This window comes from Nerophis ophidion, linkage group LG07 (assembly GCF_033978795.1).
Source record: "Nerophis ophidion isolate RoL-2023_Sa linkage group LG07, RoL_Noph_v1.0, whole genome shotgun sequence".
NCBI lineage: Eukaryota > Metazoa > Chordata > Actinopteri > Syngnathiformes > Syngnathidae > Nerophis > Nerophis ophidion.
This window is the reverse complement of record NC_084617.1, coordinates 11,431,193-11,447,624: the sequence shown is the minus strand read 5'-3', so window position 1 is coordinate 11,447,624 and position 16,432 is coordinate 11,431,193. Positions and strand designations below refer to the sequence as shown.

Sequence of the window (16,432 nt, the reverse complement as noted above, 5' to 3'; positions counted from 1 at the left end):
TGTATATATATGTGTATGTATATATATATATGTATATGTGTGTATATATATATATGTATATATGTATGTATATATATGTGTATATATATGTATGTATATTTATATATGTGTATATATATATGTGTATGTGTGTATATGTATATATATGTATGTATGTATGTGCGTGTGTATATATAAATATATATGTATATATCAGGGTTTCCCGCACTGAAACCTTGTGTGATTATATGCATCAAGTGTTCATTCAAATCTAAGGCAAAATACCGAGATATATATCGTGTGGCCTAAAAATATTGAGATATTAAAAAAGGCCATATCACCCAGCCCTAGCATCACCCGGTTTAATCGTAAAGCCTGGCGAATTTACCTCGGTTGAGCTTGGACCCAAACAGGATGGACTCTGTTTTTCCCAGGTGTAGGGACAGTTTGTTAACGGAATAAACGGAATGTCACATTATGATGAGACAACTATTCCAAAAACACTTACATAATGCCCCAAATACTGTAAATTTGTTCCAAGTCGTCCACCTGTGGAAACGCTGCGGTGACTTGTAGCAGCACAAAGTGCTTCTTACTCTCCCGTCCGTCAACTCGGATGACATCATCAAACAGTTCTCACCTAGACGTGAGCGCGAATGTTTACATTTTCCACATCGGACAGAGTAGAAGGGCTTCCCCACTCTTCACATTTCCCAAAAAACCCACAGAACTCCCCCCAGCTGGGGAAATATGAAATATGACGTATTATTTTAAATGTAACGTAACTTGACTGGGTGGCTTTTGTGGAACAGCGAGGCCTCTGTTTGGTTCTTGTGGGTTTTCCGCGACTCACAGCCAGCCTTCCTTCAATGGCTTCCCAACTGAATTGTGTGCTCAGTTGTCGCAGCTTTATTTGGGGGATCATGTGTGGGCGTCACAAATAATCAGCCCATCGCATCGAGGGGTTGCTTATTTTAAGCACCGGCGGCTCGCGGCCCTTCAACGTACGCTCCGTGCCGAGCCCTCATGGGGCCCCGACGTCCGATATCACTCAATGTGAAAGTGGGGTACACAGCTGCAAGGAGCAGACGGGATCCGACAGCTGATATCGTCTCCCCGCCCCCACTTGCAAGCCACCATGAAGGCCTCGCTGTCGCCCTGCCCGAAAAAGAACAGCAGGCATGTCGGCGGGGCAGGAATCTAAATGTGTTGTTTTTTCAAAGTGGAAAGAATCAGATAGAAAGAAACGGAATGCTTAGTTTTAAACGTGCCAAATAATAGGCATGGTTTGATACCACTTTTTGTGTCGGAGTTAGTTGTTGACGAACCCCATTATGCAGAGATGGAGGCATACATGGAGTGAGAAAGTTTAAAAAAAATAATAGAACTAGAACAAATAAAAGGGTGCTAACACAAAGCGTGCACAAGGCGGATAACAAACTAAGGGAGCTAGCATGGGAGCTAGAAAATCAAAAAGAAAAGGGTCTAGCGTGGAAGTTAGCGGGTAGCGAGCAGGATAACAGAAGTCTCAACGTGTAGTACAAAACAAACTGGAAGCAGGGAACAAAGAACAGTAAGCTACAAACATCTAACGCAGTAGTCCCCAACAACCGGGCCACAGAAGAATTTTTTATTAAAAAAAAATAATAAAATTTTTTTTTTTTTATTTAATCAACATAAAAAAACACAATATACACTTACAAATAGTGCACCAACCACAAAAAAACTCCCTTTTTCATGACAAAAACGTCCCTTTTTCATGACAAAGAAGAAAAAGAAAAAAAAGAGGGAAAAAAAGGACACCCCCCCCCGGGCCGCGGGACAAATTATTAAGCGTCCGCGGATACAAAAAGGTTGGGGACCACTGATCTAACGGATATAGCTTACGGCATCGACAATACAATAATCCAGCCCTGACTGCAGGACAACAGCAGGTACAAATAGGAGTGGGCTGATTGACACCAGGTGTGGCCAGTTGCCATTCAGCCGCAGCTGAGAGGAAACAGCACACCGGGAGACAAACAGGAAGCTGAACCAAAATAAGAGTGCTGACAGGAACTAAGGACAGGAAATACTAAACACACACAGAGGAAAAACTAAAACACAAACAAACTGTCAGTGGCAAGCCTGACATTTTGGGCCTTTTTCCACCAAAAGTTCAGGAATTGTAAGTTCCTGTTAGGGTTGTACGGTATACCGCCACTAGTTTAGTATCGCGGGACTCTAATGAATCAAAAACGATACTATACTCTGTTTGAAAAGTAACTGTTTGTCATATTTATTAGTTTTTTCACAGTCTTGCGGGTTTTATGAGCAGAGGAGCATGTTCGTCAGCGCGCAATCACAGAGTACTTACAAGCAAAAACCGTGTGTGGACAAAAAAGGGAAAACGGACGCATTTCACAAAACCCGTTTCCATATGAGTTGGGAAATTGTGTTAGATGTAAAATATAAACGAAATACAATGATTTGCAAATCATTTACAACTCATATTCAGTTGAATGCACTACAAAGACAACATATTTGATGTTCAAACTGATAAACATTTTTTTTTGTGCAAATAATCATTAACTTTGGAATTTGATGCCAGCAAAATGTTACCTTTCCCAAAGAAGTTGGGAAAGGTAACAATAAATACTGATAAAGTTGAGGAATGCTAATGAAGCACTTATTTGTAACATCCCACGGGTGTGCAGGCTAATTGGGAACAGGTGGGTGCTATGATTGGGTATAAAAACAGCTTCCCAAAAAATGCTCAGTTTTTCACAAGAAAGGATGGGGCGAGGTACACCCCTTTGTCCACAACTGCGTGAGCAAATAGTCAAACAGTTTAAGAACAACGTTTCTCAAAGTGCAATTGGAAGAAATTTAGGGATTTCAACATCTACGGTCCATAATATCATCAAAAGGTTTAGAGAATCTGGAGAAATCACTCCACGTAAGCGGCATGGCCGGAAACCAACATTGAATGACCGTGCCCTTCGATCCCTCAGACGGAACTGTATCAAAAACCAACATCAATCTCTAAAGGATATCACCACATGGGCTCAGGAACACTTTAGAAAACCACTGTCACTAAATACAGTTTGTTGCTACATCTGTAAGTGCAAGTTAAAGCTCGACTATGCAAAGCGAAAGCCATTTATCAACAACATCCAGAAACGCTGCCGGCTTCTCTGGGCCCGAGATCATCTAAGATGGACTGATGCAAAGTGGAAAAGTGTTCTGTGGTCTGACGAGTCCACATTTCAAATAGTTTTTGGAAATATTCATCATCGTGTCATCCGGACCAAAGGGGAAGCGAACCATCCACACTGTTATCGACGCAAAGTTCAAAAGCCAGCATCTGTGATGGTATGGGGGTGCATTAGTGCCCAAGGCATGGGTAACTTACACATCTGTGAAGGCACCATTAATGCTGAAAGGTACATACAGGTTTTGGAACAACATATGCTGTCATCTAAGTGCCGTCTTTTTCATGGACGCCCCTGCTTATTTTAGCAAGAGGTGGCTTCGTAAAAAAAGAGTGCGGGTACTTTCCTGGCCCGCCTGCAGTCCAGACCTGTCTCCCATCAAAAATGTGTGGCACATTATGTTGTGTTACGGTGCAGATGTACGACAGCGGAGACCCCGGACTGTTGAACGACTGAAGCTCTACATAAAACAAGAATGGGAAAGAATTCCACTTTCAAAGCTTCAACAATTAGTTTCCTCAGTTCCCAAACGTTTATTGAGTGTTGTTAAAAGAAAAGGTGATGTAACACAGTGGTGAACATGCCCTTTCCCAACTACTTTGGCACGAGTTGCAGCCATGAAATTCTAAGTTAATTATTTTTTGCAAAAAATAAATAAATAAAGTTTATGTGTTTGAAGTGCATTCAACTGAATATGGGTTGAAAAGGATTTGCAAATCATTGTATTCCGTTTATATTTACATCGAACACAATTTCTCAACTCATATGGAAACGGGGTTTGTAATATTCGTTCGCATGGATGGATGGATGTTTACATGTATGTTTATATCTATATATGTTTCTATGTATGTTTACATGTTTTTATCTGTATAGACTTATATGTTTGTTTATATATATATATATATGTTTAAGTTTATGTTTATATATACGTTTATATGTATGTTTATGTGTATGTTTATATGTGTATGTGTTTGTATGTATGTTAATATGTATATATATTTAAATGTATGTTTATGTTTATATATATGTTTATATGTATGTTTTAGTTGTATGTTTGTATGTATGCTTATATGTATACATGTTTAAATGTATGTTTGTTTATATATATGTTTATATGTATCTTTATGTGTATGTTTGTATGTGTATAGGTTTAAATGTATGTTTATGTTTATATATATGTTTATAGACGTACTTAAAATAATTTTATTTGCTCAAAACGCCTAATGTACGGAATAATTTGGGTTGTGTTTACAGACCTCAAAGCTATTTTATTTGGTATTTTATTTTTATCTATTTCCATCCATCCATCTATTTCCTACCGCCCACATCTGCGGTCCTCTCCAAGGTTTCTCATTGACATCCCACTGGGTTGTGAGTTTTTCCTTGCCCTTAACTGAACCGAGGATGTCGTAGTGGCTATATTAATAAACATTGATTGATTGATTGATTGATAGATGTAGACCCAAGGAATGTTTTCAATTTAAAAAAATAATAATAATATGACTGCTTTAATGCGCCTTATAATAGAAAATAGACCTGACTCGACTTGCTATTCCGCATTGCGCCTAATCAATCAATCAATCAATGTTTATTTATATAGCCCTAAATCACAAGTGTCTCAAAGGGCTGCACAAGCCACAACGACATATAATCCGGCGCGCCCTATGGTCCGGAAAATACTGTCGTAATGTCACTGAAAATGTCGAATTACGGGAAAACTGAAATCTTTTGTAAGTGTGTAAATTTGTTGAAATCGATTAAAAAAAAAAGGTGTGTTGTAAATATTTTCAGGTGATTTTCACCTGGAATTGTAGAAACCAGGATTATTTTGAATGGTGTGGTCTGGATGTATCGAAAGAGCTACGTATTTTGACTTTGGAATTGTTTGTATGTGCAAGTTATGAGCGGATAGTCATTTTAAAAGCCGTACAGTGGTTCATTCCGGCAAGGCCATTGGTCCATTTTAAGGATATTGTTTTAAGTCCCGCCTCTCATTACGTCGTCTACTCACCTTTCACCAGTCATGACATCATCACTTCGCCCGGTACGTGTCCACACTTTTTTTTCGTCGGTCTAATTGAGAAGCTCAGACCCTCAACTCCGTCGTCATGGCGTCAGTCTAAAAACTACACCAGCTGCACTTAGGGGAGGTGTGGAGCTGGTTGCCATGGCGACACGGCCCTTGTGTTTACCCGTTGCCACGCAATGGCGCAGGGGGGGGGGGTTGTCTATGTAGGGCCGAACAGCAGCTCGGCAGGTAGCCAGGGAATGGAGGATGGAATCCAACCAGAGGAAAAGGCCAGCCCAGAATAAACCTGTGCAGACAGAAGCGCTCGGCCCATTCCGTTTGTCCACCGTGCCAGATAGGGAGGGAATGTCCTTTTTTTCGTGCCTCTTCTTTCATCTGACATTGTCTGGTCAGGAGATATTTAGGATTTATAGATAGTTGGCTTTCATAACGGAGAACACTGGGCGTTTTGAACAAGAATTAAAAATAGTTTTGGTCTGTGCTGGTGTTGCATGTCCAATCTGCATTCCATTGTCTTGATCTTTCACAACAGGTGAATTTTGGCACCTGTTTTTTTTTTTTCACTTGTTCTTTTGCAAAAGCTGACTTGGTTTGATTTTATATCCAAGACTTATAAAGCGGACAAGTTTGATAAATATGACATTGAATGAAATATCTGAAAACAATACTTCTTTAATTTTTTTAATCGTTATGTACGATCAGAATTAATTGTATTTTATTATTTTTTCTTTTTTTTTTTAAGAACAATTTTTATGTTTAATTTTGTACACATTTTTTCAATGTATTAAATTAATTCCGGATGAATCCTAACTTTTTAAAATATTAACTGTTACATTTATTTTGTAATAAACCAACAAACCCAAAAAATTAAAAGCACAACACCGATAATACAGCCACCATTTTTTTTGTTTTACTAATTAATCTGTTTATTTTTGTAGACATTTTTTAATGTATTTTATTTATTCAGGATAAATACAAACATATTAAAATCTTAACTGTAACATTTATAAACTTGCAGTAATTTGTGATGCACCAACAAACAACAGAATTGAAAAACACAACACAACTAAACACAACATTCACCAATTTGTTTTTGAAAATGTTTTTAAAATGTATAAATATTAATAATAAATGTACGATTTGGGTTAAGTTATTTATATATAATAATGAAAATATTTAATAATAGATTTTATTTGTAAAAAAACACTTTACGTTGAGCAAACAACCTCAAAGTGCCACAGTGTAAAAAATAGTAATAGAAATAATAATAATAATAGTAAAAAGATAATAAAAATAAATAAAATATAAAACTATAAACTAAAAACAGCCCAAAAGCTAGAACCAGCATCCATTTCTATACAAAGGCTTTTTTAAAAAGATGGGTTTTTAAGCCTTTTTTAAAAACATCCACAGTCTGAGGTGCCCTTAGGTGGTCAGGGAGAGCGTTCCACAGACTGGGAGCAGCAGAGCAGAAATTTGTTGTTCATTTTTTTTATTCAGTAATGTTATTGCTATATATATATAATATGCATATTGACTTATTTCATTATCTTTATGTATAATTACATAATTATATATTATTTGTTTATTTTACTTTAGATATTTTTTAAATATACTATATTTATTCTGGATGAATCTTAACTTTTAAAAATATTAACTATAACGTTTACAAAATTTGCAGTAATTTGTAATTAACCAAAAAACAAATAAGCTGAACACAGCTAATATAAACAGTTACTTTTTTTTTTATGTTTTTAATGTTTGTAAAACATTTAAAATAAATGTACAATGTGGGTTGAGTGCAGTTGTATATTTATTACAATTTTTGTAAAAATTTGATTTAGTTAATCTACAGCTATATTGGTTCTATATTTAAATATTAACTTATTTCATTAGCTTTATGTATAATTATATTCAAGTTTTAAAAAGTACACGCATACGTGTACACGGAAGTAATACAAATAACGCTTTTCAAAACAAAAGCAGCACCGTTCTATTGCACACTCGACATAGATACTTTTTGAAATTTAGGCCAGAATTCCCTGGTCTGCTATAAGAGGACAGCTGTAGTGAGGCTCATGTCATATTTAATTTAAACTTTTTTATTTTTTGAATGGTCTTCAGTAGTCACGTACAAATGTGTGTGAATTATGCAAAATTATTTCAATTTGGTCCCAATGAATCATATTAGGGTCCCCAGTTAATATGAACAGCACATTACTTCATCAATCCAGAGATTTTGTTATGATCCGCTACTTGGATCATGTCATATTCTGGTTTTTGGTTCCGTTTTGTATCACATCTGGTTAGTTTGTCTTCCTTAGTTCCTGGTGGCACTTTCTGTTTGTTCCGTTTCCATAGTTACGCATTTGTGTCACCTGCCTTTTGTTTTTCAGGCGCACCTGCTTTGTGATTATCCCCTCTATTTAAGCCTGCCCTTTTTGTTCCTTCGACCTCAGATTCTAGTTTGTGTTTGATACAACAGGTGACGTCGCTAACTTCTCATTGTGGTAAAGACTGTTTTGTACTTGTTAGCTTCCACGCTATTCCGTTTTTTTTCCCCTAGCTCACATGCTAGCGTCTTTAGTTCTTTCTAGCTCGCTTGCTAGTTCTGTTGGTTTTGTCTCTAGTGCCTTTGTGCAAGTGTGTTTTTTGTAGTGGAAATAAATCCTCATTCCTTACCTTTACGTTGTGTCCACCATTCGAGAGAACAAAAGTGCGCCACGATGCCAGCAAAGCGTCACAGATTTAAAGACGTATATGAGCTAACTGGGCAGTGGCCACAACCTTTAGAAAGGGGGGGTCCCCACAAGTCCTGATCGAAAACTCGGTCCCCATTACAAATGATAACCAGTGTGTGTGTGTGTGTATGTGTGCGTGCAAAATGATTGCCAAACAACAGGAAATGAGCATGCGTTTCTTTCATTCTGACTAAGAGGATGCAGAAAGTAAAAAAAAATGTCCGCCTTTTCCTCTAAGCCTTGCAGCTTTACAGATATTTGCTTCATGTGGCTTTTAATAAATATGACCACATCTACCGCAGATGGTAAGTAAAGGAAGTGGCCACTAGATGGCACTCTGCAATTTGCACATCAAAAAAGGCCAATCATTCTCTCCTGAGTGTAATTAATTAAAGAATGCAATAGTTTTGGGTTTTTTTGCATCGCTGCAAATGTCAACATGGAAAAATAAGAAAAACTTATTTCAGTGGGCCTTTAAATCACCAAAAATGCTGCTGCCCACTGCTCCCCTCCACCCCTAGGGGTGTGAACAAGGGGATGGGTCGAATGCAGAGGACAAATTTCACCACACCTAGTGTGTGTGTGACAATCATTGGCACTTTGACTTAACTTTATTTATTTAACAATATTAGGAACTGGCCGTGCAAATATTAGGGATGTGCCTATCGATCTTCCTCTGTTCCTTATGGGCCGATGTTAATGGAAAAAGTATGCGATCGCCATTGCCAACTTTTGTTTTTCAAAACCGATCACCAAGGATGATCTCCTCTGGTAGACACTGTATTTATTTTAGTCCCCCCGGCTAACAGGCTAGCAGCTAATTATGTATCACCATACACGGTGTGCAGCCCTAAGTTAAAGGGGAACATAATCACAATTTAAAAAGGGTTGAAAACAATAAAAAAATCAGTTCCCGGCGGCTTGTTTTATTTTTCGAAGTTTTTTTCAAAATTTTACACCTCCCGGAATATCCCTAAAAAAAAGCTTTAAAGTTCTTGATTTTCGCTATTTGCGATGCGACTATCCATTTCCTTGTGACGTCATACAGGGCTGCCAATGCAAACAAACAATGGCGAATAGCACAGCAAGATATAGCGACATTAGCTCGGATTCAGACCTGGATTTCAGCGGCTTAAGCGATTCAACAGATTACGCATGTAATGAAACGGATGGTCGGAGTATGGAGGCAGATAGCGAAAACGAAATTGAAGAAGAAATTGAAGCTATTGAGCGAATAGCTATTGACGCTATTCGGCCATAGCGTGGGTGTACCTAATGAAGTGGCCCGTAGCATGGCTGCCTTATTAGCATCGCCGGTAAAATGTGCGGACCAAACGATCAGGACTTTCGCATCTTGTGACACTGGAGCAACTTAAATCCGTCGATTGGCAAGTGTTTGTTTTGCATTAAATGTGGGTATCTAGTTTCAAATGTACATACAGCTAGCGTAAATAGCATGTTAGCATCGATTAGCGTAGCATGTTAGCATCGATTAGCCGGCAGTCATGCCGTGACCAAATATGTCTGATTAGCACATAAGTCAACAACATCAACAAAACTCACCTTTGTGATTTCGTTGACTTAATCGTTGCAAATGCATCTGCAGGTTATCCATACATCTCTGTGCCATGTCTGTCTTAGCATCGCCGGTCAAATGTGAAGACACTTTGGTACATTCAATTTCTTGCCAGTGGTGCAACTTGAATCCCTCCCTGTTAGTGTTGTTACACCCTCCGACAACACACCGACGAGGCATGATGTCCCCAAGGTTCCAAAAAATAGTCGAAAAAACGGAAAATAACAGAGCTGAGACCCGGTGTTTGTAATGTGAAAATGAAAATGGCGGGTGTGTTACCTCGGTGACGTCACATTCTGATGTCATCGCTAAAAGACCGATAAACAGAAAGGCGTTTAATTTGCCAAAATTCACCCATTTAGAGTTCGGAAATCGGTTAAAAAAATACATGGTCTTTTTTTCTGCACCATCAAGGTATATATTGACGCTTACATAGGTTTGGTGATAATGTTCCCCTTTAATAATAATCACCTCCATAACGACAAATAAGATACAAAAAAGTGTTTGAAGTGTCATTATCAAGTTTTCATTATCCACTATTATCACTGGAGGACGAGGCTAAACATGTTACACACTGAGCGCAAATGAGGAGCAGGCTTGCTAATAGCTAAGCTAACCGCTAAGCTAGTTTTAAACGACACCAAAAAATAAGTCCTTAATCGAGTTTAAGAAGTGTCGATGGAACCACGCTACAGTAGAACATTAGCAGCTATTAACAGGAAATTAACATGTTGAATTAACTTGGTCACAATTATGAGTCTAGAGAGAAGTTCAGGGACGGCGTGGCGCAGTGGAAGAGTGGTCGTGCGCAAACCGAGGGTCCCCGGTTAATTTGAAGTGAAGTGAAGTGAATTATATTTATATAGCGCTTTTCTCAAGTGACTCAAAGCACTTTACATAGTGACACCCAATATCTAAGTTACATTTAAACCAGTGTGGGTGGCACTGGGAGCAGGTGGGTAAAGTGTCTTGCCCAAGGACACAACGGCAGTACCTAGGATGGCACAAGCGGGAATCGAACCTGCAACCCTCAAGTTGCTGGCACGGCTGCTCTACCAACCGAGCTATCCCGCCCCAGTGGGAGAGTGGCCGTACGCAACCCGAGCCTGGTTCAATCCCCACCTAGTACCAACCTCGTCACGTCCGTTGTGTCCTGAGCAAGACACATCACCCTTGCTCCTGATGGTTAGCGCCTTGCATGGCAGCTCCTTCCATCAGTGTGTGAATGTGTGTGTGAATGGGTAAATGTGGAAGTAGTGTCAAAGCGCTTTGAGTACCTTGAAGGTAGAAAAGCGCTATACAAGTACAACCCATTTATTTATTATAACTTAATTATAATCTTCTTTTTCTTCCAGGACCAAGTGAAGACCCCAAAGACACCCAAGGCGGGTGAACCGGTCGCCGAGGACGGAACCGTGGAGGGCCTCCAGCAGATACCCGAGGAGGGCGGCGAGGGGGAGGGCCGGCCCGCCGACCTCAACTCGGACGAGGAGGTGGAGATCGAGGAGATCGTGGAGGAGTCCCGAACCAAGCGTCTGCAGCGCTCCACCAAGAGGCAAGTGGCCAGCATAAAGAAGGCCTTCTCCAAGGAGGAGATGGAGAAGACCAAACTGAAGACCAAGGAGAACATGGAGAAGACCAAGCAGAGAACCCGCGAAAACCTGGAGAAGACCCGGCAAAGAACCCGCGACAACCTGGAGAAAACCAAGCACAGCCTGGAGAAGAAGATCAACAAGCTGGGCACCCGCATGACCCCCAAAATGGAGCGCCGGGTCAAGATGAAGACCTCCAAGGAGAAAGTGAAGAAGACCCTCACGCCCGACCACACCGTCTACGCCCGCTCCAAGACCAGCGTCTACCGCGTGCCGCCCTTCACCTTCCACGTCAAGAAGATCCGGGCGGGCCGGGCGGAGGAGGCGGCGGCGGCGGAGAACGCCGAGGAGGAGGCGGCGCCGGCCACCGAGGAAGAGGGCGAGGAGAACGGGCTGGGGGTGCACGTGGAGGTGGAGGAAGGCGAGCTGGTGAGGGTGGACACCCCGGGGATGGAGGACCCTCACATGGTCATGGTGGAGGCAGACCACCTGGAAAAGACCCAGCGTGACTAAGGGAGCCCATCAAACGCCACCCCTGATGGATCACACGAGGACACATCCGTAACCACGAGGACTTCAAGCGCATATTTCACACCTGTTCTCTTCTTTTCTATGCCCAAGCTTTCATACTCACGCTTTTAAAAAGCCCCGCCCCCCTTTACTCTGCATGATTAGGAGGGGGGGGGGAAGGTATAAATATTCTTCGCTGATAAGATGTGATGTACAGTAATCAACGTATTCGCCAAGTTGCGAACAAGGTAACCGGAAGTTGGGGAAGAAGGGGAATGATCGGGTTCGAGGTATAACCCGAGCTTTGCTGGGGTTTGGGGCGGGCACGGATCCGCCAAACCTTATCGAAAAGTGCATGATCATCTCGAAACTGTTTTTTTTTTCTTTTTTTAAAGGGAAACCGTATGTCAGGAAGTGTGTTGCTGTGCTGCTCGGTGTCAGAGCAAGGCTAAAGTTTGTAGACACTTTTCTGTGTGAAAGTGTATCCAAACATTCGACCGGTTCTGTACATCACATCTTAAAAGCTCCCTCACGTTTGTATTTTACCGGTGCTCATACTTGCCAACCATCCCGATTTTCCTGGAAAAACTCCCGAATTTCGGTGCCCCTCCCGGAAATCTCCCGGGGCAACCGTTCTCCCGAATTCCTCCCGATTTCCACCCGGGCAACAATATTGGGGGCGTGCCTTAAAGGTACTGCCTTTAGCTTCTTCTACAACCTGTCGTCACGTTCGCTGTTTCCTCCATGCAAACAGCGTCACATAACTTATGCAGCTTTTAAACATACACTAGTGAATGCAAGGCAAACTTGGTCAACAGCCATACAGGTCGCACTGAGGGCGGCCGTATAAACAACTTTAACACTGTTACAAATATGCGCCACACTGTGAACCCACACCAAACAAGAATGACGAACACATGTCAGGAGAACATCCACACAACATAAACACAACAGAACAAATACCCAGAATCCTTTGCAGCACTAACTCTTCCGGGACGCTACATTATACACCCCCCCCCCACTACCACAAAACTTCGCTCCACCCCCACCCCATCTCTTGAATTTAGAGGTCTCAAGGTTGGCAAGTACACCCGGGCTAAATGCCAGCGTTCTGTCGAAATGAGCTGCTTCGTCAAAAAAAAAGGCTACCGGTCGCATAATTCGACTACCAGAGCACTTGTGTCTCCCAGTCATACTTGCCAACCCTCCCGAGACTCCCGAAATTTCAGTGCCCTTCCCGAAAATCTCCCGGAGCAACCATTTTCCTGAATTTCTCCTGAATTCCACCCAGACATCATTATTGGGGGCGTGCCTTTGCTTGCCGGCCCAGTCACATGATATCTACGGCTTTTCACGCACACACATAAGTGAATGCAAGGTAAACTTGGTCAAAAGCCATACAGGTCACACTGAGGGTGGCCGTATATACAACTTTAACACTGTTACAAATATGCGCCACACTGTAAACCCACACCAAACAAGAATGACAAACACATTTCGAGAGAACTTCCGCACCGTAACACAACATAAACACAATAGAACAAATACTAGGACACTACATTATACACCTCCTGCTACCACCAACCTTCACCCCATCCCCCAACCTCAACCCCTTCCCCCCACCCCATCTCCCAAATTTGGAGGTCTCAAGGTTGGCAAGTACGCCCGGGCTAAATGCCAGCGTTCTGTCGAAATGAGCTGCTTCGTCGAAAAAAAGGCTACAGGTCGCATAATTCGACTTCCAGAGCACTTGCGTCTCCCAGTCATACTTGCCAACCCTCCCGATTTTTCCTGGGAGTCTCCCGAATTTTAGTGCCCCTCCCGAAAATCTCCTGGGGCAACCATTCTCCCGAATTTCTCCCAGACATCATTATTTGGGGCCGGCACGCCCCAGTCACATAATATCTACGGCTTTTCACACATAAGTGAATGCAATGCAAACTTGGTCAAAAGCCATAAAGGTCACACTGAGGGGTGGCCGTAAATACAACTTTAACATTGTTACAAATATGTGCCACACTGTGAACCCACACCAAACAAGAATGACAAGCACATTTCGGGAGAACGTCCACACAACATAAACACAACAGAACAAATACCCAGAATCCCTTGCAGCACTAGCTCTTCCAGGACGCTACATTATACACCCCCCCCCGCTACCACCAAACTTCGTCCCTCGTACCTCAACCTCGAATTCGGGGGATTCCAGCGTTCTGTCGAAATGAACTGCTTCGTCGGAAAAAACCTACCGGTCACATAATTCGACTTCGAGAGCACTTGCGTCTCCCAGTCATACTTGCCAACCCTCCCGATTTTCCCGGGAGACTCCCGAAATTTCAGTGCCCTTCCCGAAAATCTCCCGGGGCAACCATTCTCCCGAATTTCTCCCGATTTCCACCCAGACATCATTATAGGGGGCGTGCCTTTGCGTGCCGGCCCAGTCACATGATATATACGGCTTTTCACGCACACACATAAGTGAATGCAAGGCAAACTTTGTCAAAAGCCATACAGGTCACACTGAGGGGTGGCCGTATAAACAACTTTAACACTGTTACAAATATGCGCCACACTGTAAACCCACACCAAACAAGAATGACAAACACATGTCAGGAGAACATCCACACAACATAAACACAACAGAACAAATACCCAGAATCCATTGCAGCACTAGCCCTTCCAGGACGCTACATTGTACACCCCCCCGCTACCACCAAACTTCGCCCCTCCTACCTGAACCCCATCCCTCGAATTTGGGGGATGCCAGCGTTCTGTCGAAATGAATTGCTTCGTCGGAAAAAACCTACCGGTCGCATAATTCGACTACCAGAGCACTTGCGTCTCCCAGTCATACTTGCCAACCCTCCCCATTTTCCCGGGAGACTCCCGAAATTTCAGTGCCCTTCCCGAAAATCTCCCGGGGCAACCATTCTCCCGAATTTCTCCCGATTTCCACCCAGACATCATTATTGGGGGCGTGCCTTTGCGTGCCGGCCCAGTCACATGATATCTACGGCTTTTCACGCACACACACGAGTGAATGCAAGGCAAACTTGGTCAAAAGCCATACAGGTCACACTGAGGGTGGCCGTATATACAACTTTAACACTGTTACAAATATGCGCCACACTGTGAACCCACACCAAACAAGAATGACAAACACATGTCAGGAGAACATCCACACAACATAAACACAAGAGAACAAATACCCAGAATCCTTTGCAGCACTAACTCTTCCGGGACGCTACATTATACACCTCCCCCCCACTACCACAAAACTTCGCTCCACCCACCACCCCATCCCTTGAATTTAGAGGTCTCAAGGTTGGCAAGTACGCCCGGGCTAAATGCCAGCTTTCTGTCGAAATGAGCTGCTTCGTCGAAAAAAATGCTACCGGTCGCATAATTTGACTTCCAGAGCACTTGCGTCTCCCAGTCATACTTGCCAACCCTCCCGATTTTTCCTGGGAGACTCCCGAATTTTAGTGCCCCTCCCGAAAATCTCCCGGGGCAACCAATCTCCCGAATTTCTCCCAGACATCATTATTGCGTGCCGGCCCGTCACATAATATCTACTGCTTTTCACACATAAGTGAATGCAACGCAAACTTGGTCAAAAGCCATACAGGTCACACTGAGGGTGGCCGTATAAACAACTTTAACACTGTTACAAATATGCGCCACACTGTGAACCCACACCAAACAAGAATGACAAACACATGTCAGGAGAACATCCACACAACATAAACACAACAGAACAAATACCCAGAATCCTTTGCAGCACTAACTCTTACAGCACGCTACATTATACACCTCCGCCCCACTACCACAAAACTTCGTTCCTCGTACCTCAACCCCATCCCTCGAATTCGGGAGAACATCCGCACTGTAACACAACATAAACACAACAGGACAAATACCCAAAACCCCTTGCAGCCCTAACTCTTCCGGGATGCTACAATATACAACCCCCCCCCCCCGCCACCCCCTACTAAAAACCCCGCCCACCTGAACCTCCTCATGCCCTCTCAGGAAGAGCATGTCCCAAATTCCAAGCTGCTGTTTTTGAGGCATGTTTAAAAAAAATGCACTTTGTGACTTCAATAATAAATATGACAGTGCCATGTTGGCATTTTTTGTCCATAACTTGAGTTGATTTATTTTGTTACATTGTTTAATGCATCCAGTGTTGCATCACAACAAAATTAGGCATAATAATGTGTTCATTCCACGACTGTATATATCAGTATCGGTTGATATCGGAATCGGTAATTAAGAGTTGGATATCGGCAAAAAAGCCATGTCTACTTTCAAGCGCAATAAACTTCGATTTCTCATTAGTATTTTTTTTTTTCACAATTTAATAGAGAGTTTTACCTATCCAAAATAAGTAAAGAAACAATACAAAATAAAATGGACTCTTTGGGCCTGATCTAGTAAGATCCAAATAGCACGCGCTAAAAAAATACAGCGCGTGCAAACTAAAAAATCGGGCATGTTGCGTGTTGTCTACCAAGAATGCGCGTGCAAATTAAAAGTAGTGCAGACCGCTTTTTTCCAATGAGGTTTTTTTGCGTGTACTATTGGCATGATGTTCCCTCCACATTTGAACAAACATCACACATCTATAATCCCTGCCACCTTTTCTGCAAAATAGAAACTGATGACACCTATTAAACAGACAAGAAGCAAGGAATCATGCGGAGACAGAGTTCAAATTAGCTCGGTTGGTAAAGCGGCTGTGCCAGCAACTTCAGGGTTGCAGGTTCGATCCCCGCTTCCGCCATCCTAGTCGCTGCTGTCGTGTCCTT

At 42.2% G+C, this 16,432-nt stretch overlaps 1 protein-coding gene across 1 annotated transcript in view; it reads left to right on the top strand.

Annotated features, from left to right (window-relative positions):
* cavin1a (caveolae associated protein 1a) overlaps positions 1–15,767 on the top strand; it is a 51,206-nt gene extending 35,439 nt beyond the window's left edge. Inside the window, exon 3 of the mRNA XM_061905331.1 lies at positions 10,875–15,767. Within this exon, the coding sequence (XP_061761315.1) occupies positions 10,875–11,624 (750 nt within the window). The 3' untranslated portion in view covers positions 11,625–15,767. The remainder of the gene's footprint in view (positions 1–10,874) is intronic.
* The last annotated feature ends 665 nt before the right edge of the window (positions 15,768–16,432 follow it).